Source organism: Protopterus annectens, chromosome 4.part0 (genome assembly GCF_019279795.1).
Source record: "Protopterus annectens isolate FY-2018-M chromosome 4.part0, PAN1.0, whole genome shotgun sequence".
Taxonomy (NCBI): domain Eukaryota; kingdom Metazoa; phylum Chordata; order Ceratodontiformes; family Protopteridae; genus Protopterus; species Protopterus annectens.
The window spans coordinates 994377826-994401187 of NC_056733.1; the positions used below are offsets into that span (position 1 = coordinate 994377826).

At 43.8% G+C, this 23362-nt stretch overlaps 1 protein-coding gene across 1 annotated transcript in view; it reads left to right on the forward strand.

Annotated features, from left to right (window-relative positions):
• The window catches only part of LOC122800382 (tumor necrosis factor receptor superfamily member 16-like), a 261184-nt gene that overhangs the window by 140245 nt on the left and 97577 nt on the right, over positions 1 to 23362 (forward strand). The window contains exon 5 of the mRNA XM_044069831.1: positions 7848 to 8055. Within this exon, the coding sequence (XP_043925766.1) occupies positions 7848 to 8055 (208 nt within the window). The remainder of the gene's footprint in view (positions 1 to 7847; positions 8056 to 23362) is intronic.

Sequence of the window (23362 nt, forward strand, 5' to 3'; positions counted from 1 at the left end):
AATTCCTTCGTACCTTAACCCTCACTTTATTTCTATTTCAATTTCTTTCTGACCTTCCTACATTATCCATCTCCTTCATATCCTCTCCACCACTGTCTTACAACCAACTTCTATGTCAACAAGTACCATAGTAGTCTTACCTCCACTGTCATTATCTCATCAGCCTGGTCTGTCCCTCTTCTAGCTTTAACTGCATTTTACCTACCGGACTAATCTTTACCATGCCTTGTATGTCATGTCTAATGTCTGCTTGTCTAATATATTGCACACAAAACTCTTTGCATACTAAGTGTTTTATTCTTTCTTTATTTTATTTTATTTCATTGGGCAGGGTTTGCCCATTTTCAGTGGGGGCATGGGGAGAAAAGCTCCTTACAAATACATGACATACAGTTTACCACAAAATGCAAAAACAAGAGACAGGGTGTTCAGTACAGACAGGCTAAAAACATGACACCTCTTGTAACACAGATTACAAATTTTAGGTACATGAGGCATATTCTGCTACAAATTGCAAAAACAAGACACTGGATGTTCTACACAATCTGGTTAACACATGATCCTATGAACAGATAGCCAAGTTTGGCATGTCAGTCAAGGAAGTAAGTGGTATAGCAGTCTAGATGGAAAACTAGATAGCATTGTCGAGGATTTCCAAATTACAGGAGATTGTTGGTTAAGACAGCATTGTTGAAAGTATATTTCCCATAACAATGGTAAATTGAAGGTTCAGAGGCACCTTTTAATAGAAATGTGGAGAATAGAATGCATACGGTTGTCTCATGAGAGTTAGTCCTGGGTAAGCTAATTTGGCAGGAGTGGTCTTATAGGGAGTTATCCAAGGTCAGAGCATTTACAGATCCAGATCCAATTTCATACTTGGGATTTTAATGCCCTGTGTTTTGTCAGCACAGAAATTATCTTGAGAACAATTCCATTTGTCCATGTAATGCATCTGTTAAAAAAAATAATAATTTTGTCATGAATATCTCAAAATGTATCTGCTAGAACTTTTCTCCCCAGCCTTCAGCTGAAAACTGGTTTTGCCCAGTCAGACCAACTTGGTCAACAAAGACAAAATAAATAAAGCTTAAAGGTTTAAGCTGTTGCTCGTACAGTGCTTTCTCTGGTGTATAAAATAGAATTACATACAGGTGTTTTTTTATATACTGTTAAAATCATTGTTGTATGGTCTGCACAGATCACATGATCTGCCTCATAATGCTGCTTGAAAATTATATTTATCTGTATTTGTTAATTTATTAAGAAGAAATGATTGTACAGTAATGTATTAAATTATTCACTTTGTAGCTTTTTTACCCTGGCCAGAGCAAATAGTTACACTTCTCAAAGCTGAATGTATACTGTAATCAGTTTTCCTGTGTTGATTCTGCATTAATCTGAATTGCAGTCTTTGCTACTCTTTTGTCTGCCTTGCACAGTATTGACTGTCGCAGTTTGCATCACTTGAATTTTAATGCATCTTTATTTTTGTATTGATGGTATGTTTTCCTGCACCTCTTCCCAATTTGTTACCTCTCTCTCACTGCATCTCAAGTCCCCTGGCTCACTTCTGTTGTCCTGGTAACCAGTTCTTTAAAAAAAAAAAATCAAAATCCTGAACATACACAAGCTGGCCTTTGAACTCAACAGAAACACATACAAAGATGCCCTGTGAGACCATGAATTTTATTTTAGTAAATCACTAGCTCTCCTCTGTTCTCTGAAAAATGGCCACCACATGGCAGTGCCAAATGAACTCAGGCTGGCCTTTTGGTCACAGTGGGTGGGTGACTTGAGAGGGAATAATGAAGTTTGTTGCCAGAGACCTTTACCCTTTGACCCTGAATGTAACTCACACTTGAGTTTTCATTTGACATTAATAGCCCTTACTTGTGACTGGTGTGACTAAAAGTGAAATGCACAGTTTGTTTCATTGAGTAGAAGCTGGAGTTAACCACGGGGTCTGTAATTTACACCTCACCGTGACTTCCATATGTAGTAGACTTTTTTTTTTCTTTGTCCGCTAGGAATTTTACCTTCATTTATGCAAAATGGGGGTAGCAAGGGGGGAGCTCCAAGTGTAATGAACAGAGCACTACAGGAACAGAATTGTTCTGCATTCCTGCAGTACATGTGGTTATGTTTAATAGGCGGCATCCAGTTTAAATGGAGGCTGCATTTTAATTAGTGATCTTTTGGGGGGGGGGTGATGACTCTGCTTCCCTATGAAGAACATTTTCACTCCGAAAGGAAGTGGGGTCCACCTTCACAAAACACACTGATGCTTAAAGCAGTATAGCAAGGCTGGCATACATCGGGGAGGACTGGGTCCGTTTCACTGAATACCCAGGCCAGTTTTAAAAATTTAATTTTTTTTAAGGGAATCGCACCAAGTACAAAAGGATGATAGTCATTGAATGTATTTTATATGGGAGTGTGTTTATCTTTAGTAAAAGAATGACCTATGCCAAGTTTTAATTTCTATGTGCACTGGAGGGGAGTGGCATCTGCTTCTGTATAATGCAGCCTATCCTCTTTTGAAGGGGGAGGTCCAAAGTACAGTATAGGTTCACTGTGATTCGAGCCTGAGAACCCATTGTTTAAACAAACCAGATGACTTGTTCTTCAGATTAATGGAACTGGCATGGTCAGAGAACGTAGTATGTTGAACAGTCCAATTTTTGTACACATTCCTGAATGGGACAATGTGTCTTCTGAATCTTGGCATAGTAATCCAATGTTTCCTGTCTTCTCGAACTGTTCTGTTACTGATACAATAATTACGTTTTAGTAACCTTGTATTCAATAAGCTCATGCTCTTAACTTCATTATTATTTGCAATATTTTCAACAAATGTGAATCTGTTTGGATCTCTGTTTTGGATGTCTGAATGTACAGTTCATCAGTACTGTTACATAGTATGTGCACGTGTGTGTGTGTGTGTGTGTGTGTGTGTGTGTGTGTGTGTGTGTGTGTGTGTGTGTGTGTGTGTGTGTGTGTGTGGGGGGCAGACAGCAATATAGAAGCAAAATGAAAATATGAAAAACCCACAGTATATACCCTTCAGAGGTATTAAATCAGATTGTAAGTTTAGATGGGAAAGGTACTATGCAAGGTTTATCTGGTATAGGGACACGCATCTTTATTTGGGTACGCAGGAAATGGATGCCTAGGGCTTGTCTGGATCCAGGTTTGGCTTGAGGTGTTTCGCTCTGTCCTGCATATGAGGCTAATGTATAAGTAGGGTGGCTGTGGAATGTCCAAGATGACAGAATTTGGGCATCTGACAAGTATGAGCACTTGCTAGTTACCTCCCCTTAATAACACAAACTACTCCCAACAGTGGACACACTTCAGCCAGCTGAAGTACTTGGTGGAATATGAACATTGCTTGTGGTGTTACTCCAGAACATCTAGAAGGAAAGTGCCATTTGTAGTGGCACTCAGAACATCTAGAAGGGAAGAAATTTCAGGCAGTACGCTATGAGCTGTGTACAATAAAAGTGAGCATACAGAAAAGCATACGGGCAGTTAAGGAAAACTGGGATCAGGAGTCTGGCAACTAGAGTTTACGGCTGCAGTCTCCTGTGCCAAGAGCAGACTAGGCTCCAAGCAGTGTGAAACTGTCATGTGTACTGAGCTTAGAGATAGGAGAGCGATGCAATCCAGCCCTCAGTAGTGCTAATGGCTGCTGTAATGCACCACTGTGTTCCTTGTCTCTGCTGCCCTGAATTGCTCAATTTAGCCAGTTCTGTCTGTGACATTTTTACCTTAGTGTCAGCTACTGTTTGTGGCACTGTTGTACTTAAGGGGCTGTGTGTGTGGACTGATTTTCCTGCATGCTGTATGGTGTGCATGTTCTTTTTCATTACAGTTCCTAATATTTTTCCAATGTGATCTTCATAGGATCTTTGAGATACAGAACAGTGTGTGTAAGTATGTTGCTCCCTTTACCTAAAAGGATTCCCAAGTATAATTAGGAGTTGGTGTAATGGTGAAGGTGTTTACCTCACAGGTGCAAGATACAAGGTTTGATCCTCACCTTTGAGGGGAAGTTAGTCGGGCTTAAAATGGCAAACAGGGGCAGCTAAGTTAGTACTAACCTATTGAACCTTCTTAGCTTATTTGATTCCATAGCAGCGTAATATGCTTAAGTTGACAAGTATTTGTCACTGTTACTGTGTTACTGTGGAGTAACTAAGGGACATCTCTTTTTCATTAGCATTTGTATGATGATGTGGTCATAAAAGGAGCTGCTTTTAGTTAAGGGGGGAGGGGCAGAGGGGCAGCTGTGATGAATACAAGTGCATTCCTGTCTCAGACTTCTAGTCTGTAGCAAAGAGAGTGAGTTGTTTTTTCAACTCGCAGGATTTTCCAAATGCTGGACAGCATGGGTATAAGATGCCCTGTCACTTTAAAAGATGCCACAGGGAGCAACTCCATCTACGTGCTTACATACCCACAAGAATTTCCTAGAAGACATCATGCAGAAAAAGTTGCCATCTAAAATCCATTGACTTTCTCAACATTCAGAAAGACTTGGGGGGGGGGGGTGGTAAGGGAGAGGGAGGTGATGCAACACACACACAAAGTCTAACTTTTGAAAAGTCAGCGTTCTGTCACTGCAGAATGCTCAAGTCACTAAAGTCCTTTTAGTTTGAAATATTTTTCTTGATTTATGTTTAGTATACTTAATATTAAATCAGTAAGTGTGCAGTTCCAGCAAGTGCGAGTGTGCCTCAGTCTATGAACATTTTTCCTTTCGCATAGCTTGTCAATTACACCAAAGCTCAGCCACCCCCTCCCCATCCAACATTACCACCATCATTAGTCTCGACCCATCTGTTCCTCCCTAGATAAAAATGTATCCTGTACCCTCCACCCCTCAAGGAACTTGTCATCACTTCCAGACATAGAAGCCAGATGTTCCTTTGAACGTCTCTGTGCATGTCTCTTAATTTTCAGCCCTGTCTTAACTGGTTATTGAAGTGCTTATGTACCACTAGCATGTGGCATTCCCGTCTTGTAAGTATCGCTAGCTGAAGAGACTGCTCTTTTGTTAAACATTTTAATGTAACATAACAGATGTAACAGCCTGTTGTATTTTCATTTTATTAAACTTCAGTCACAAAACTGAAGTTAACAAAAGCCTAGTATAACATAGTATAACCTAGTGTAGCTCTTATTTATCATGTTATTTCTTAACCTTCTACAGAAGGTACTGTTTGCTGGAATAAATCACTTTAGTCTGTGATTAAAAGCTGAAATGGTCTTGACATAAAAAAAAATATTTGCTTGCTGTTTTATAAATTATTTATTTTAGATTTAAAACATGTACATTTGTGTGGTGAGTCTGTAACTAAAACCTTGTTTGGTATAGGTCAGCATGACATTTCAACCAGTGAAGCTTTTCATGTGCCCACCCTAAGGATTTCTGATGTGCTTCTTTCCTATTGTGTCCCCCTTCCAGTCCAGTCAGCCTCTCTGACCAATCCTTACAGGTCAGCCTAGCCTGCCCCCCATGCCCACTTGCCTGTTCAGCTCTAGTCCATTCCACCTTCTGTGCCAACCCTACAGATCATTCCAAGGCCTGCTGTACCCAGACTTCCGCTCTAGTTTCTTGTATGCCCTGACTGCTAACTGCTGCATTCCTTCCTATTCTTATCTTGCTGAATATTTGAGAACTGTCATGAGTTAACACTTCTTTGACCCACCTCACTGGCATAGTCCTTCATCTTTCTATTACCTTGTATCAGATAGAGCAGTCATGGTTAGCGCAACAAGAGAACCTTTTCAATTCAAGAGATCCCATTCAGATGGAGACCAGACACCCAGGCACTGACCAAGGACTTCTCAGACCCAGCCTGCTGGACCTCAGTTAGTGGGATTTAAGGGTCCAGAAGGTCTTTGGACAGGCTATAAAAGAAAAGTCAATGTGTAGTAAATTATGGCAGTTGATGTTCTTCGTGTTTCACTGTTGCAGTCATCACATTTGGGTTTTCTGCTTGCAGTAGCCCTCAGTCAGCCTGATAAGCAAAGTCTTGGGTCCTGCGTTGGTTGCTGTCTCTTCTTCCATGATGTCAGGTTGTCAGGGGTATAAAACATGCAGCCGACGCCATTACATCAGTTTTTATTGCCCCAGATATCAGGTGCCCCCTAATGGGAAGCAAATAAATCTATAAATATACAAGGTTATACCTCCAACAAAAAAGCAAATACACCAAAAAGCTTTTGAGTATAGTAAAGGAGAGTAGACATATAGCCAAAAGAAGTAAGGGGGCTGGAGGGAGGATATCCAGGACTGCAACAGTGAATACACTCAACATCCACATTTTATGGCAAGTGTACACAACTGTGCTATGTTCTTCTTGTTTCAATGCTGCAGTCATCACATTTGAGTAGATTCCAAAAGCTAAGGATGGGAGGAGGAATTTAGATGGCATTAGGACCCAGCTATAAGGCCCTGTGAGACTGTAGTGGCAAAGCCAGCTCTGGATTTAGAGAAAATTGGAGACGGTAATGCTTGGTGAAAGTATGTACAGAACTCCAGGTAACAGCTTCTAGGATGTCCCTGGTAGGAGCGCCTCTGAGAAAGACTGCAGGCTACTAGGTTTTTGTTAACTTCAGTTTAGTGACTGAAGTTTAATAAAATGAAAGTACAACAGGCTGTTACATCTGTTATGTTACATTAAAATGTTTAACAAAAGAGCAGTCTCCAGCTAGCGATCCTTACAAGACGGGAATGCCACATTTATGGTAAGTGTACACAACTGTACTTTATAGTTATCCATGTCCTAAAGTAAATTTGGAAACAAGAACTTTTGCCCATGCAACAGCATATCGTGGTACACTGACAGTCGAGGGAAATTCATGTTACTGGTTAGTAAAGCAGGGTTACTTGCTTAAGATAAGACATTGCCCTTAAGGCATGTGTCCCTTATCACATGTCCAAATTAAAACCCAACTTACCTCTCTCGCCAAGTAAACAATGTCTCCAAATTCATCACCTCATCTGCCAACGATATTTCCACCTTCGTATCACAGTAAAGTAGTTGTAAAGAAATTTTCCATTGCCTCATAGATGTTGATTATAGACACATTAAACAGGACTGGCCTGAACAGCTGTCATTGTGACATTCATGTTCACGCATACCTGTCTTCCAAAAGAGAACAGCTGTCTCTATTTTTATGTCAGCTGTTAACCAGGTAAATGGGTCAGTCCAAAGACTTTTTTGTTCCACAGTTGAGGCGACAAGGTCGAGAGCAAACGCAACATGTTAATATATGGACAATCTAATGTATTTGAGTTAGACTGCACATTTTTGGAAAGGGAGGAAACTGTGCTACCTAATGGTAATGCACCCAAACACATGGAGAACATGCAAACTCCACAGTAGCCATATGTACAATACAAACATAAAATAATAAAACCACTATAAGTTCAAGAGTGTGAATGTTTCTATAAACGTGCTTGAACTTTTTAGTCCACACAGTGACTGGGAAACAGGAATGAACCTCGGACCCCAAGCTGTGAGGCAGAGGTCTTTTCCACTGAGCCATGCTGTTGCTAATTCTCTAGTCCTCTTTCCACACACTTAATCAGTTTCTTCCTGCTTGCCTCATTTTGTTCACATTTCCACTTAATTTCACTATACTTTCATAGTGGTTTTGTTCATGTGAATTCAAAGGATTCTAATCCATGCTATATTTGTTGTCCATTAGTGGCCTGAAACTGTAGTCTGCTGTTTGAGGAACTTGTGGTTGTTGGTGTACTTCTGACATGGCATCCATCAATATGACTTATAAGATCGGGAAAGTAACAGCTTCCCCCACTTCATTTCTAGATAAAAATTCAAGCATTCTACTACGCTCAAAGGAGGGAGGATCCAAACAGAATCCCAAGATGGCCATGCAAGATGAATCTGATTCCAGCATTTCTCCTACCTCTCTGGAATTCATACCTCAGGATGAGAGTGGTAGTATCATTCCTGTCTACTGTTCCCTCCTGGCTGCGGTTGTAGTTGGACTGTTGGCCTATGTTGCTTTCAAGTGGTGAGTTCTGTCATTGTGCACTTTGTATAACATACAAATCTAGGAAAAATATGTGTCTGTTTTAATGTTAAATATTGTGCTGTAGTTTTCTTCCATTTGCAATGTATTGCTTAAGCATTTATCTGTGGAAATAGTGGTGTCTTATGTTTATGCTATATATGCAGTGTATGTGAGCACTGACTGTATTCACTGAACACAAAAGTTTTGTTTCTTAAGTTGCAAGTTTTTGACTGCAGCATTCCTCCCAAGTATATGATCAACAGCTTACAGAGATTTTGGTTTAAGTGAGTCAGGAGTTGTTAAGCACTTGGAAAGATGTATTTTTTGATTTTTGGGAAATTGCAGGAGTTTGTAGCCAAAGTCCTGCATGGTATTCCTGTGCGGACTTTTAGTTTTTGGTAGCATTATTTTTTAAAAATCGTAATGAGATCTGCAGCTGAATAGTTGTGCCTTGTGATAAAGGGAGCCTTTTTTGTCATGTAGTAGCTTTCAGTAGAGTTGTTTGGAGTTTCATTGTGAGGTTGGGCTATCTGTCAGCTGTGACGGCTATAAATATGCGGTCCTGCAGGACCCAGTTGTACTGATCTTCACTTGGTCAAGGTGCTGTATCATTTGCCATCTTGATCCTTGCTTGACCCCCCCCCCCCATTTTGTTTTGAAACCTAGCCAAGGCAGTGTTGCTGGCTACCTTTAACTATTTCCGTTTTGTTAGCTATTGAAGTTGCAGTTATTGAATTGTAGCAAGCGCACTCCTTGAATATTTTAATTTTATGTCACTGGTATTTATAATAGATGTGCACTTTGGTCTTTATCCTTGCTGCATATTAAGTGCCTAGTGTTATTTAACTGACTGTTAAAGCATACTGTTAAGCAGTGGGTTGCATCTGTTTCACATTTCATAAGTGTAGTATATTTTATTCCACCTTTACAGATTTTAATTTTGCTGCTTTTTACTTTTTCTGCTTTCTTAATCAGTTGGTAATTGTTAGTTATACCTGATAGTTTTTGTACTTGTTGAGATCAGGTAGTGCCTACAAGGATGGTGAGGAAGGCTGTCCTAGTCCAGGAACTGTCTGCTGGCTCTTTACCTTTATTGTGCCTTGCCCTTGACTCTAGTGCCCCCTTTTAAATATAGGAGGCTTCAGGTGATGGGTTAAAAGTAAAAGGACTAGGAGGCTCCTTCTCTCGTGTGTCCTGATGGGAGCTGTCCAGTGGGCTTTAGGGTCATGTAGTGCCATCCAAAGGTAAATGGCAAGTGTCCTGATTGCCTTATGCCTGTGCCATGTGAGCTGGATGGATGTTAAGTTAATGAAGAAAAGAACAAGCAACCTATCCAGGTCTGGCATTCAATGCAGCGACTTATCTGGACAATGACTGGGCTTTGCCTAGTTTTCTGTATCCTGCCAGGTTAATTTGTGATCCCTAGCCCCAGAATGTGATGGTCAGATGGCTGTATGATTTTCCTCTGACCAGGAGCTGGAGTTTGAATTTGTCCGTGGGGCAAGAGTGAGTCTGCATCTGTACTGTCCATGAGGTTACCTCAAAGCATTTCTGCAAGAGTTCCTGGATCTCTTCATTGTCTTCATTCATAACCTCTTCCCATGTTAGTCTTGGGGGATTTTAATGCCTGGAAATATAAAACCACAATGAATGAATGAAAGGACACACACAGACACACACACCATTCTTGAACATTTTTGAAGTTCTGTATCCCTGCTTTACACTACTCTTTGGATGTTCATCGTGTTACCCTGCTGCAGTCATCACACTTGGGTTATCCTGTCGTCAGGCGGTCCCACAATCGGCCTGAATTCCAAAGTCTTGGTCTGGCATCGATTGCTGTCACTTCTTCCCTGACTACAGTGTGCCAGGGGTATATAAGAGGCATCCGACACCATTTTCTTCAGTCTTTCTTGCCGCGCGGTGCCCGAAGCAGAAGCAGTTCACAAGTGCCGGTTGGCCGACACCTGAGATTTTCGAATCGAATTTCAGTCCTAAGTCTTCAAAGCTAAGTACCCCATTGGGGAACCTTTTCTTGCCTCAGTCCGATGTCAGAAAAAGTTAACAATTGCATTTCTTGTGGGAAGCAAATACCTCATAAGGGCTTTCATTCTTATTGTATACCTTGCCTAGGCCCAGACCACGACGTCACTGGTTGTCGGTTTTGTGCTAGGTTCAATAAGCGAACTATAAAGCGACGCTTTGATTTCGCACGACACTACTTAGGTAGGAAATTTAATTACACTGTGCCGTCAGAGCAAATGACTACCAGCGTGCATAAAAAACGCAAAGATAAAGACAGGCAGCCTAGATCCAAGCCAGACTCCGAGGCCTCTGCTGGGCTGGTCGCCGGTTCTCCGGTTTTCAGTGAGGCGCCTACGCAGCCCCTGACGACCGCAGAATTGGAACCCCAGACCGCTTCGGATTCTCAAGCCGAGAGTTCTAGGTCGACGCAGCCATTTTCTTTAGGCCCTACCGACAACATTGCAGAAGGAGAATCTGGTGCTGCGAAAACACCTTCAGTTACAGAAGGTGTCTTCAGACCAACTACTCTCACCATAAAATCTTATGCTAAGCTTAAGACTCCTCTAAAACCAAAAAAGACTGCACATCAGTCTCCAGTTCAAGGCCCCATGCCTAAGAAGCAGATGCTTAAAATGGCTGAAGATTTGATTTCTTTAATCAGGGGTTCCCAACCCCCCCCCCCCAGACAAAAGGCCTAGACAAGAGGAGGATTATGCCTCCTCTGATCAAGTGTCCATTTCCTCAGGCTCCTCTGAGGAACAGGATTACTCCTTTCCCCCTTATGAAGATTCTGATGCTGAAGATTCCATTCCCTCAGCTTCTCCCCCTGAAGACTATTCCTTTGGGGAAACCTTACATACCATGAGGGAACATTTCCACTGGAAAGGTCAGGACTACTCCGACTCCAAGAAAAGGCTCCGAGAGTTTCTTTTACTCCCCCAGCACAGACCACTTGCTATCCCTCCAGTTTTAGACATTGTGGAGGATGTTTACTTAGAATCTAGTCTAAATCCAGATACTCTGCCTCCTGCTCCAGCCAAACCAGATAGATATTATAGAGTGCCTGACTCACACAAATTCCTTTACAAAAGCCCTGTTGCTGACCCAGAGACAATCTCCCAGGGTCCCAGAGGGGCTAAGGCTTCTATGGCTAAAAATCCTGTACCCTCTGAAAGGGACTCCAGAGCACTAGATAGGTGGGGGAAGAAGGTTTACACCTCAGCTACTCTAGCTATGAGAGCACTAAAATTGTCAATTTCACATGCTGAAATACCTGCAATTCCTAATGTCTCAAATAAAACAAAAGATGAGCACGCACTGTCAACAGTCTGAATTCAAAGAAATTCAGGATCTGATTCATGCAGCTGAACAGGTGGGCAAACATAATACTTTACAATGTGGATTTGATTCCTTGGAAGCTTCCTGTAGAGCAGCTGTTACTGGGTCTGTTATACGTAGGCATGCTTGGTTAAAGGAACAAACTCTGCCTGATCATGTTAAAGCAAAGTTACTAGATGCATCCTTAGAGCAGGATGTCTTATTTGGGGTTAAAGCAGAAAAGGTTTTAAAGAAAATGGAGGATGAGGCAAAATCTATGCAGACGGTCAAAGATTTCTTACAGGTACAACCCCCACGTTTCAGCAGAAATTGGCCAGCAAAAAATTGGTCCTTTTCAGCTTTTGACAGACCACAGAGGGGTAAATACAGACACCCAAGGGGCAGAGGGCAATCACAAATCCCTTACAAACCTCGCCAATGGGGCACTGCAACACAGAAGGGAGGAGAAGACAGGTCCCAAACTACTAGAAGACAAACACAATGACTTAAACCTCAAACTGCCAAGCAAAAATCTCTTGGCAGCTCCCTTGGGAGGAAAATTAGCATTTTTTTTATAAACAACTGGCGCATCGTCACAAAGGACAAATGGGTCTTAGACATTATCTCACAAGGATACAGATTCCATTTCCACGCCTTGCCAAGGATAAAAGGAATGCCAAACTTGCCACAAAATCAATGGGCAGAGGCACAAAAACAAATTACAGCTCTCATGGACATGGGAGCCATTCAACTGGTACCTACACAGGAGCAAGGCCAAGGATTTTACTCGAGGCTCTTTCTAGTCCCCAGAAAGGACAATGCTTGGAGACCCATTCTGGACCTTTCAATTCTTAATACCTTCTTGCAAGTACCCAAATTCAAGATGCTAACACTACAGCTTCTTCCCATGCTTGGCAAGAAAGCTTGGCTAGTAACGTTGGACCTCAAGGAGGCATACCTGCATGTCCCTATCAGACAAAATTGCAGAAGCTACCTCTGTTTCATTGCAGGTTCAAACCATTACCAATTCTCTGCACTGCCCTTTGGCTTATCTACTGCACCCAGGGTCTTCACAAAATGCCTGGCACCAGTAATTGCATACTGGAGACAAAGAGGAATTCAAATATACCCATACCTGTACGACTGCCTCATCCAAGCAGAAAGCCAGGACATTCTCTTACAACATCTGGCTTTTGTAAAACACATTCTAAGTTGCCTAGGGTACACAGTAAATGAAAAGAAATCAAAACTAGTGCCCTCACAAAATATGACATTCCTGGGTGCCAGCTTGAATACAACGGCCCAGATGGCTTATCTGACGCCAGACAAACTACAACTAACTCAATACTTCAAAATAATGGCAACAAAGACCCAACTCCCTGCAAGAAAAATTCTGCAGGCCTTGGGCTTCATGGCATCTTGCATACTACTAATACCATTTGCAAAACTGCATATGAGGAAATTACAATGGTACCTGAAAAGCGTATGGACTCAACACAGCCACAGCTTGGAAACAATGATACCTCTCATTCCCTGCCTTCAACAGGAGTTTCTATGGTGGTCACAGGCATGTCACCTCAACAAGGGTCAGCCTTTCACCTTACCCCCAGCCAGGCAAACTTTGACAACAGATGCATCAGACTATGCCTGGGGGGCACACATGGCAGGACGGTGCGTTCAAGGCATATGGACTGCAGATCAAAGGAATCTGCACATCATTCAAAAAGAAATGCTAGCTGTATGGAATGCTCTGACAGCCTTCAAGGACCTCTTACATCCAGGACAGCTTATAATAAGGACAGACAACACCACAGTAATGTGGTACATAAACAAACAAGGGGGTACACATTCCTACCCTCTATGCAGGCAAGCAATGACCTTGTGGATTACAGCACTGGCTTACAAAGTTCAATTACAAGCTCAATTCCTGCCATGGAAAAAGAACACATTGGCAAATGACCTAAGCAGAAACATCATGGATCCCCACGAGTGGAAACTGGATCCACAAGAATTTGCAATGATAACTCAAAAATGGGGGCGCCCAGACATAGACCTATTTGCCAACCCCCAAAACTATCAGCTTTCAAAATTTTGCACAAGGACATTTCACCATCAAGCTTGGAAAGTGGACGCACTCTCATTCAGTTGGAAAATGCTGACAGTATATGCCGTTCCTCCATTGCCCCTTCTCACAAAGGTGCTGCTGAAAGTCAGGATGGAGAGACCTCGAATGATGCTCATTGCCCCGGACTGGCCACGCCAGCACTGGTACCCTCTACTAAGGAACATGGCCCAGGGCCCACCATGGATTTTATCACAAATTCCTCATCTGCTCACACAGCAAGGCAGTCAGATTCTACACAGCCAACTCAAAACCTTAAATTTGGCTGCATGGCAAATCACCTAAGCAACCAGACAAGCAGTTATGGATGTCATTCTGGAGGCCAGGAGACCCAGCACCAGGAAAGCCTACTCAGACAAATGGGAAAGATTTTGCGCCTGGAACCAAGCTAAAGGCCAAAATACCCTTCAGCCGGACATGCCTCAGATTCTACAATATTTAACTGAGATGTTACACAAAGGACTTTCTTTTTCATCTATTAAAATCCACGCCTCAGCTATTTCAGCTCACTACAACACGGATCCTCCCTTATTTTCACATCCACTTCTAAGGCAGTATCTCAGAGGGGCAAAAAACATTAGGCCTCCCAGGAGAGTGCCAGCACCAACTTGGGACTTAAATTTTGTTCTGGAAAAACTTATGCTGCCACCTTTTGAGTCAGCTTTCTCAGCTGACTTAAAGTTTATATCATGGAAGACTGCCCTGCTGCTAGCAATTACTTCAGCCAGAAGAGTCTCAGAGCTACAGGCACTAATGGCAGTAGAGCCTTTCCTCATTTTTCATCAAGACAGAGTTTCTCTATGAACTAACCCCTCCTTTATGTCAAAGGTGGTATCCAGTGTGGCTCTAAATCAAACCATCCACTAACCCACCTTCTTTCAAAATCCACAGAACAAAGGAGAAAGACTCCTGCATTCCTTGGACATTCACAGGCAACTACGTTACTACTTGGATAAAACTAAGGCTTTCAGATAATCTGACCAACTTTTTGTATCCTATGCTACAGCATCACAAGGAAAGGCTATCTCAAAACAGGCCATTTCCAAATGGATAGGACATTGCATACATTTTTGCTACACCCATCATGGAAAACCAGTTCCTGCTAGCATAAGGCCCCACTCCACCAGGGCAGCAGCTACATCTACAGCCTTCCTCAGGGAGGTGCCAACCAAGGATATTCTGGAAGTTGCAACTTGGAGTTCAGTACAAACCTTCACCAAACACCATCACTTACCACTTTACTCTAAGACTAGAGCTGGCTTCGCCACTGCGGTTTTGCAGGGCCTTCTTGCCTCCTCTAACCCTGTTTGACTCCACCTCCCATCCTTAGCTTTGGGATTCTACCCAAGTGTGATGACTGCAGCAGGGTAACATGATGAACATAGTACAGATGTCCTTCAAGAATGCAACTGCAGTCCTGACATATAGGTTGTCCTGCCTCAGGCAGCCCTTCGGTCGGCCGGATTCCAAAGTCTTTGGGTCCGGCGTCGGCTGATGTCGCCTCTTCCCCGACGTCAGAGCGGCTGGGGTATAAAAGCATCAGTCGGCGCCATCTTCAGTCTTTCTTGCCGCGCGGTGCCCGAAGCAGAAGCAGTTCGCAAGTGCCGGTCGGCCAGCTCCTGTGTTTTCAGATACCGAAGTCATCAAAAAGCTAAGTACCCCATTGGGGAACCTTTTCTTGCCTCAGCCGATGTCAGACAAAACTGAAAAAGTTAATAATTGTTTGTCTTGTGGTAAACAAATACCTCATAAGGACTTCCATTCTTACTGCCTTACCATGACGTCTTGGCCTGTGCTGCCTGTGCTTGCTTCAATAAGCGCACACTTAGGCGCCGGGCAGAATTTGCTGAAGACTTTTTTGGGGAAAATTACTCCTATATCATGCCGTCGGAACTTCTGACAGCACACGTTTCCAAAAAATGGAAGGACCGGGACCGACCTTCGCGGCCCGTGACTTCCACCGACACCACGCCTAAGCCTACCGCAAGTGTATCGGTCTCTTCAGAGGTGGTAATTCAACCGCTCCAGGTCGACGACACCGTTTTACCGCACACTACGGTCCCGGAGGCTTCCTCGGTGCCGGTTGTTGTTTTTCCTCCTGAAACCGAAGCCCAAGATTTGCCTGACACCATACCGGTGGACAAAGTTACTCCAGCACGTGGGACAGCTAGGCCTCCTGTGCCTATGTCCATCAAGGCCTACACACGTGCTAAGGCTGCCAGCCAAGCTAAGTCTCACCCTCCTAAATCTTTTTCACAGACTCCCACTTCGGATAAACGGATCATGACTTTAGCTGCAGATCTAATTTCTTTTAATCAGGGGCTCTCAGGCTCATCCAGACAGAGGTTCTCAGCCGCCTTCAGACAAAAGGCCTAGGGTTGAGCAGACAGATACCCTTTCCTCAGATGAAGCCTCTGGTGAGTCAGGAATTTCAGATTCCCAGGAAGAACTCTTCCCGGCCTACGAGGATTCTGATACAGATGAATCCATTCCCTCTGCCTCTCCTCCTGAGGATATTTCTTTCGGGGAAATTCTCCACTCCATGAGAGAGCATTTTCAGTGGCAGGGCCAGGATTTCTCTGACTCCAGGAAAAGGCTTCGGACCTTCCTTAAGTTACCCCAGCACAGGCCTTTAGCTATTCCCCCAGTGTTAGATGTATTGGATGATGTGTTCTCAGACTCCAGTACTTCTCCTGATTCACTCCCTCCTGCTCCTGTCAAGCCAGACAGATATTACAGGGTTCCTGAAACTCATCTTTAAGGCCCACGCTGTTGATCTAGAAACTATATCTCAGGGGCCCAAAGGAGTGGCCACTTCCACGACCAAGAATCCTTTGCGCGCAGACAGGGAATCTAGGTCCCTGGAGAGGTGGGGTAAGAAAGTTTATACCTCTACCACCCTTGCCATGAGGGCTCTTAACTGTCTTTCATATGTTTCAGTATCAAGATTTTCTGATGGATGATTTGCAGAAAAAGTTAGCCTCTCCTGAGTCTTTAGATAAAAAGGCTTTGCAGGATTTGGTTCATAATACTCAGCAGGTTAGCAATCATTTTCTTCAGTGTGGTTATGATGCATTGGAAGCTTCATGTAGGACAGCTATGACAGGGTCCGTCATACGTAGACATGCTTGGTTGAATGAACAGTCATTGCCAGATCATGTTAAAGTAAAGCTTCTAGATGCACCTCTGGAAAAAGACAAGCTATTTGGTGCTAATGCACAGGGTGTGTTGAAATCAATTGAGGAAAAGGCTAAATCAGTACAAACAGTCAAAGATTTCCTCCAGGTTCAGCCACCAAGGTTCAGCAGGAATTGGCCTTCGAAGAATTGGTCCTTTCCAGACACTGACAAGTTTCAAAGGGGAAAAAGCAGGCATGCTCGAGGTAGAGGGCAATACCGAGGCTCCTACAGGGGCCACCAATGGCAACCAACTAATCAGAGAAGTGGCGCAGGGACTCCACTGTTCCACAGGGACAATCACAATGACTTGCCTTTGACACCGCCGACCAAGGCTCAAAGAGAAGCTCCTTTAGGCAGAAAGTTATCTTTATTTTCAAAAAATTGGCACGTTTTTACAAAGGACGGATGGATTTTGAACATAATAGACAAAGGTTACAGGTTCCACTTCCATACCTTACCAACAAGACAAGGCATGCCAAATCTGCCACACAATCAAAGGGCAGAGGCACTCATACAAGATTCAAAAGCTGCTACAAATCAAAGCAATAGAAAAGGTTCCTCCTCAGGAGCAAGGCCAGGGATTCTACTCAAGACTGTTCCTTGTTCCAAGAAAAGAAAAGCAATGGAGACCTATACTGGACTTGTCCGCTCTAAACACTTTTCTCATTGTGCCAAAATTCAAAATGCTGATGTTACAGCAACTCCTTCCCATGCTGGGCAAGGGGTGTCTTTGCTTGTTACTCTGGACCTCAAGGAGGCATACCTGCATGTCCCAATCAGACACAGTTGCAGAAGATACCTCAGATTTCTTGCAGGGTCAGAGCATTATCAATTCTCAGCATTGCCTTTTGGCTTATCTACTGCACCCAGAGTATTCACGAAATGCCTGGCATCAGTAATTGCACATTGCAGACTTCAGGGGATACAAATATACCCTTATCTAGATGACTGCCTTATACAAGCGGACAGCCAGCAAGCCTTGATAAGAAACTTGGACTGTCATTCACTTACTACAGGCTTTGGGATACACAGTCAACATTCAAAAATCAAGACTACTGCCATCCCAACAAATAATTTTTCTAGGAGCCAAACTGGACACAAATTCACAAATGGCTTTCCTCACAGAAGAAAAACAAGAACAATTACCAGATTACTTCAAAAGCCTAGCAGAGCACACCCAGATGACTGCAAGGAAAATCCTGCAGGCCCTGGGTTTCATGGCATCCTGCATTCTCCTGATTCCACTGGCAAGACTACACATGAGAAAACTACAGTGGTACCTAAAAAGTCTATGGTCTCAACACAGCCACAACTTAGAAGCAATTGTTCCACTCATTCCATGTCTACAAAAGGAATTTTTGTGGTGGGCGCAAGCAAGCCAGCTAAACAAAGGCATGCCTTTCAACAAAACCTCAAGCAAGCCAAACCATTACAACAGACGCCTCAGATCTTGGATGGGGGGCGCACATGGAAGGCAGATGCATTCAAGGGCAATGGGCTCCCCGGGAATTGCATCTGCACATCAATCAAAAAGAGATGCTGGCAGTGATTCATGCAATCGAGGCCTTCGGAAAATTTCTTCAACAAGGTCATCTGCTAATAAAGACAGACAACACCACTGTTATGTGGTACATAAACAAACAGGGAGTCACCCATTCTTACCCCCTTTGCAGACTAACAATGACTCTTTGGGAAAAGTCCCTGAAACTGAACATACAGTTGCAATCCCAGTTTGTTCCAGGCAAGGACAATATTCTGGCGGACAGTCTAAGCAGAAACATTATGGACCCCCACGAATGGATGTTGCGTCCAGACATTTTTTCACAAATAACTCGTGCATGGGGAGGGCCGGACATAGACCTCTTTGCCTCACACCACTATCATCATCTGAAAAAGTTCTGCTCAAGGACACACCATCCTCAAGCCTGGAGAATAGATGCTCTCTCCTTCAGCTGGAATTCTCTAACAATCTATGCATTCCCGCCTCTACCATTAATGACCAAGGTGTTACTGAAGATCAAAGCAGAACAACCGAAAGGCATTTTGATAGCTCCAGACTGGCCAAGACAGCACTGGTACCCATTACTAAGGAGCATAAATCGCACCAAGCCGTGGCCCCTGCCTCTATGGCCTCGGCTTATAACTCAGCACAATTACAGGACTGTTCATCCAAACCTGCAAACATTGCAACTGACAGCTTGGAGGGCTACATGACTTCTCCCCATATATCTCTCTCCAAAAAAGTTCAAGAGATCCTACTGGAAGCATGCAGGCCTTCCACCAGAAAAACTTATTTAGCCAAATGGAAGAGGTTCAGCATCTGGAATGCCAACAAGGGTCAGGATGCATCAGTAATGAACATCCCACAGATTCTAGAATACTTGGCAGAAATGCTTCACAATGGCCTTTCATATTCTTCCATAAAAATACACGCTTCAGCAATTTCAGCAAAATACAACTGTGATCCACCTGTGTTTTCACATCCTTTGCTAAGACAGTTTCTAAGAGGGATAAAGAATAGCAAACCTCCAAGAAAACCACCAGTGCCTGCATGGGACCTCAATTTCGTCTTGGAAAAATTAACTCTTCCTCCTTTTGAGCCAGCAGCATCTTCAGAATTGCAAATGTCCTTCAAGGATGCATCTGCAGTATGGGTTGTCCTGCCTCAGGCAGCCCTTCGGACGGCCGGATTCCAAAGTCTGGGTCCGGCGTCGGCTGATGTCACCCTCTCCCCGACGTCAGAGCGCCTGGGGTATAAAAGCATCAGCTGACGCCATCTTCTTCAGTCTTTCTTGCCGCGTGGTGCCCAAAGCAGAAACAGTTCGCAAGTGCCGGTCGGCCAGCTCCTGTAACTTCAGCTACCGAAGACTTCAAAAGCGAAGTACCCCGTTGGGGACTCTTTCTTGCTTCAGCCGATGTCAGTTCAAACGCTTAAAGTTAGTAATTGCTTAACTTGTGGGAGACAAATACCTCATAAGGATTTCCATTCTTACTGCCTCCCCTGCCTAGGCCCAGACCACGATGTCTCGGCCTGTACAGCCTGTGCCTCCTTCAACCGACGCACTCTTAGGCGTCAGGCAGAGTTTGCAGAGGAATTTTTTGGTGCTAGTTACTGTTACAATATGCCGTCGGAGACTCCAACTTCTCATTTAACCAAAAAACGGAAGGACAAGGACCGACACACGCGGACCGTGGTTTCGGCTGAAACCACGCCTAGGCCTACTGCGAGTGTCTCTTTCTCTGCTGAGACCGAGTCCTTGGTACTTCTGACCGCCGATACCGCACAACCGACAACCTCGGCCCCGGAGGCCTCTTCTGAGTCGGTTATAGAATTTCCCTCAGAAACCGGTGTCCCGGAAACATCTGACACCATTTCCCTAGACAAAACTACTCCAGCACGTGGAGCAGCCAGGCCTCCTGCATCCATGTCCATAAAGGCATTCACTAGGGCTAAAGCTGCTAAACAGCCAAAATCTCTGCCTCCCAAGGCTATTCCTCAGGGATCCACTACAGGTTCACAGATTTTAAGTTTAGCTGAGGACCTCATTTCCTTGATTAGGGGCTCTCAGCCACATCCGGACAGGGGCTCTCAACCTCCTCCAGACAAAAGGCCCAGGGCTGAGCCCACTGATCCCCAGTCCTCTGTTGAGGCCTCAGATGGCTCTGCTCTTTCAGACTACCAGGAGGAGGCCTTTATGGCCTACGAGGATTCTGATGCAGAGGAATCTATTCCCTCTGCCTCCCCTCCTGAAGAACTGTCCTTTGGGGAGACCCTTCACTCCATAAGGGAGCATTTCAAATGGCAGGGCCAGGAATTCTCTGATTCCAGGAAGAGATTAAGGACTTTTTTGCATTTACCTCAGCATAGACCTTTGGCTATTCCTCCTGTTTTGAATGTAATTGATGATGTGTACTTGAGTCTAGCATTATCCCTGACTCCCTTCCTCCGGCTCCTGTCAAACCCGATAGGTACTACAGGGTCCCGGACTCGCATCATTTTCCTTACAAGGCCCACTCTGCTGACCCTGAAACTATTTCCCAGGGCCCTAAAGGGGTTGCATCTGCCACTACTAAAAATCCACTCCCCTCTGAAAGGGAGTCCAGGGCTTTAGAGAGATGGGGTAAAAAAGTGTATACTTCCACTCTTTCTATGAGGGCATTAAATTGTCAATTCCATATGATACAGTACCAAGAGTATTTGTTAGATGAATTGCATAAAAAAACTGTCTTCACCTGAACCCCTTGATCGCAAGTCACTTCAGGATCTGGTACATAACTCCCAACAGGTTAGCAACCATTTCCTGCAGTGTGGTTGTGATGCATTGGAAGCTTCATGTAGGTCAGCAATGACAGGTGCAGTCATACGTAGGCATGCTTGGCTGAAGGAGCAAACTCTGCCAGATCATGTTAAAGCAAAGCTTCTGAATGCGCCACTGGAAAAGCAAAAGTTATTTGGCTCCACTGCTCAGGAGGAGATTTCTTTAATTTCCTTAAAGAAATTTGAGGAAAAGGCTAAATCTGTCCAAACAGTCAAAGATTTTCTCCAGGTCCAACCACCAAGATTCAGCAGAAATTGGCCCTCGAAGAATTGGTCCTTTCCAGACACAGAGAGATTTCAAAGAGGCAAGAACAGGCATGCCAGAAGTAGAGGCCAAGCTAGAGGCTCCTACAGAGGACGACAATGGCAGCCTCCTAACCAGAGAGGTAGTGCAGGACCTACAACTGCTGCACAAGGACAAACTCAATGACTTTACCTTGACCCCGCCAACCAGGGATCAATTGGAAGCACCTTTGGGTGGAAAGCTATCTTTATTCTCAAAAAATTGGCACAGTATTACAAGGGACAAATGGACACTGCAAATAATAGACAAAGGATACAGGTTCCATTTTCATACATTACCAAAAAGAAGAGGCATGCCAAACCTGCCACCAAATCAGAGGGCAGAGGCTTTAAAACAAATTTCCAACCTATTGCAAATGAAAGCTATAGAAAAGGTTCCTCTCACAGAACAAGGCCAAGGATTTTATTCCAGACTATTCCTTGTCCCAAGAAAAGAAAAACAATGGAGGCCTATTCTCGACTTGTCCGCACTGAACACTTATCTCATTGTGCCAAAATTCAAAATGCTGACCCTACAGCAACTCCTTCTCATGCTGGGCAAGGAGTCTTGGCTGGTAACTCTAGACCTCAAGGAGGCATACCTGCATGTCCCTATCAGACAAAGTTGCAGAAGACACCTCAGATTTCTTGCAGGTTCAGAGCACTATCAATTCTCAGCATTGCCCTTTGGCTTATCTACTGCGCCCAGAGTATTCACGAAATGCCTGGCATCAGTAATTGCACACTGCAGACTTCAGGGGATTCAAGTATACCCATATCAGGACGACTGCCTTATACAAGCGGACAGCCAACAAACTTTGGTAAAACACTTGAATTATGCCATCCGCCTACTTCAGGCTTTGGGATATACAGTCAACATTCACAAATCAAGACTTGTTCCATCCCAAAGGATAATTTTTCTGGGTGCGAAACTAGATACAACCACCCAAATGGCTTTTCTCACGGAAGAAAAACAAAGACAACTACCGGATTATTTCGAAAATCTGACAAAACAAACTCGGCTAACTGCAAGGAAAATCCTGCAGGCCCTGGGTTACATGGCATCTTGCATTCTTCTGATTCCTCAAGCAAGGCTGCATATGAGGAAAATACATTGGTACCTAAGGAGTTTATGGTCTCAGCACAGTCACAGCCTAGAAGCTTTGATACCACTCATTCCATGCCTTCAAAAGGAATTTCTGTGGTGGGCTCATACTTGGCAGAAATGCTTCACAATGGCCTTTCATATTCTTCCATAAAAATACATGCTTCAGCAATTTCAGCAAAATACAACTTGTGATCCACCTGTGTTTTCACTTCCTTTGCTAAGACAGTTTCTAAGAGGGATAAAGAATATCAAACCTCCAAGAAAACCACCAGTGCCTGCATGGGACCTCAATTTAGTCTTGGAAAAATTAACTCTTCCTCCTTTTGAGCCAGCAGCATCTTCAGAATTGCAATTTCTCTCCTGGAAAACAGTTTTCCTGTTTGCAATTACTTCAGCAAGAAGAGTCTCGGAGATACAGGCCCTCATGGCAGTACCTCCATTTCTCATTTTCCAACAGGACAGAGTCTCTTTAAGAACCAATCCTTCATTCATGCCAAAAGTGATATCCAGGGTTTCTCTAAATCAAGCAATTCACCTGCCTACTTTCTTTCCCAATCCTCAAAATAAAGGAGAAAAGCTTCTGCACACTTTGGACATACACAGACAATTGCGCTATTACCTGGATAGAACAAAGGCCAACAGAAAGTCTGACCAACTATTTGTAGCTTACGCTCCTGGAGTACAAGGGAAGGCAATTTCCAAACAAACAATCTCAAAATGGATTGGAAACTGCATCGGATTCTGCTACTCTTTCCATGGAAAAGGTGTGCCAGCCAATATCAGGCCACACTCCACCAGAGCTATATCCACCTCCACAGCCTTTTTAAGAGGGGTGGCTACAAAGGACATTCTAGAAGCTGCTACATGGAGCTCCGTGCATACATTTTCCAAGCATTACAACCTGCCTTTATATTCCAGATCCTGAGCAGGCTTTGCTTCTGCAGTCCTGCAGGGCA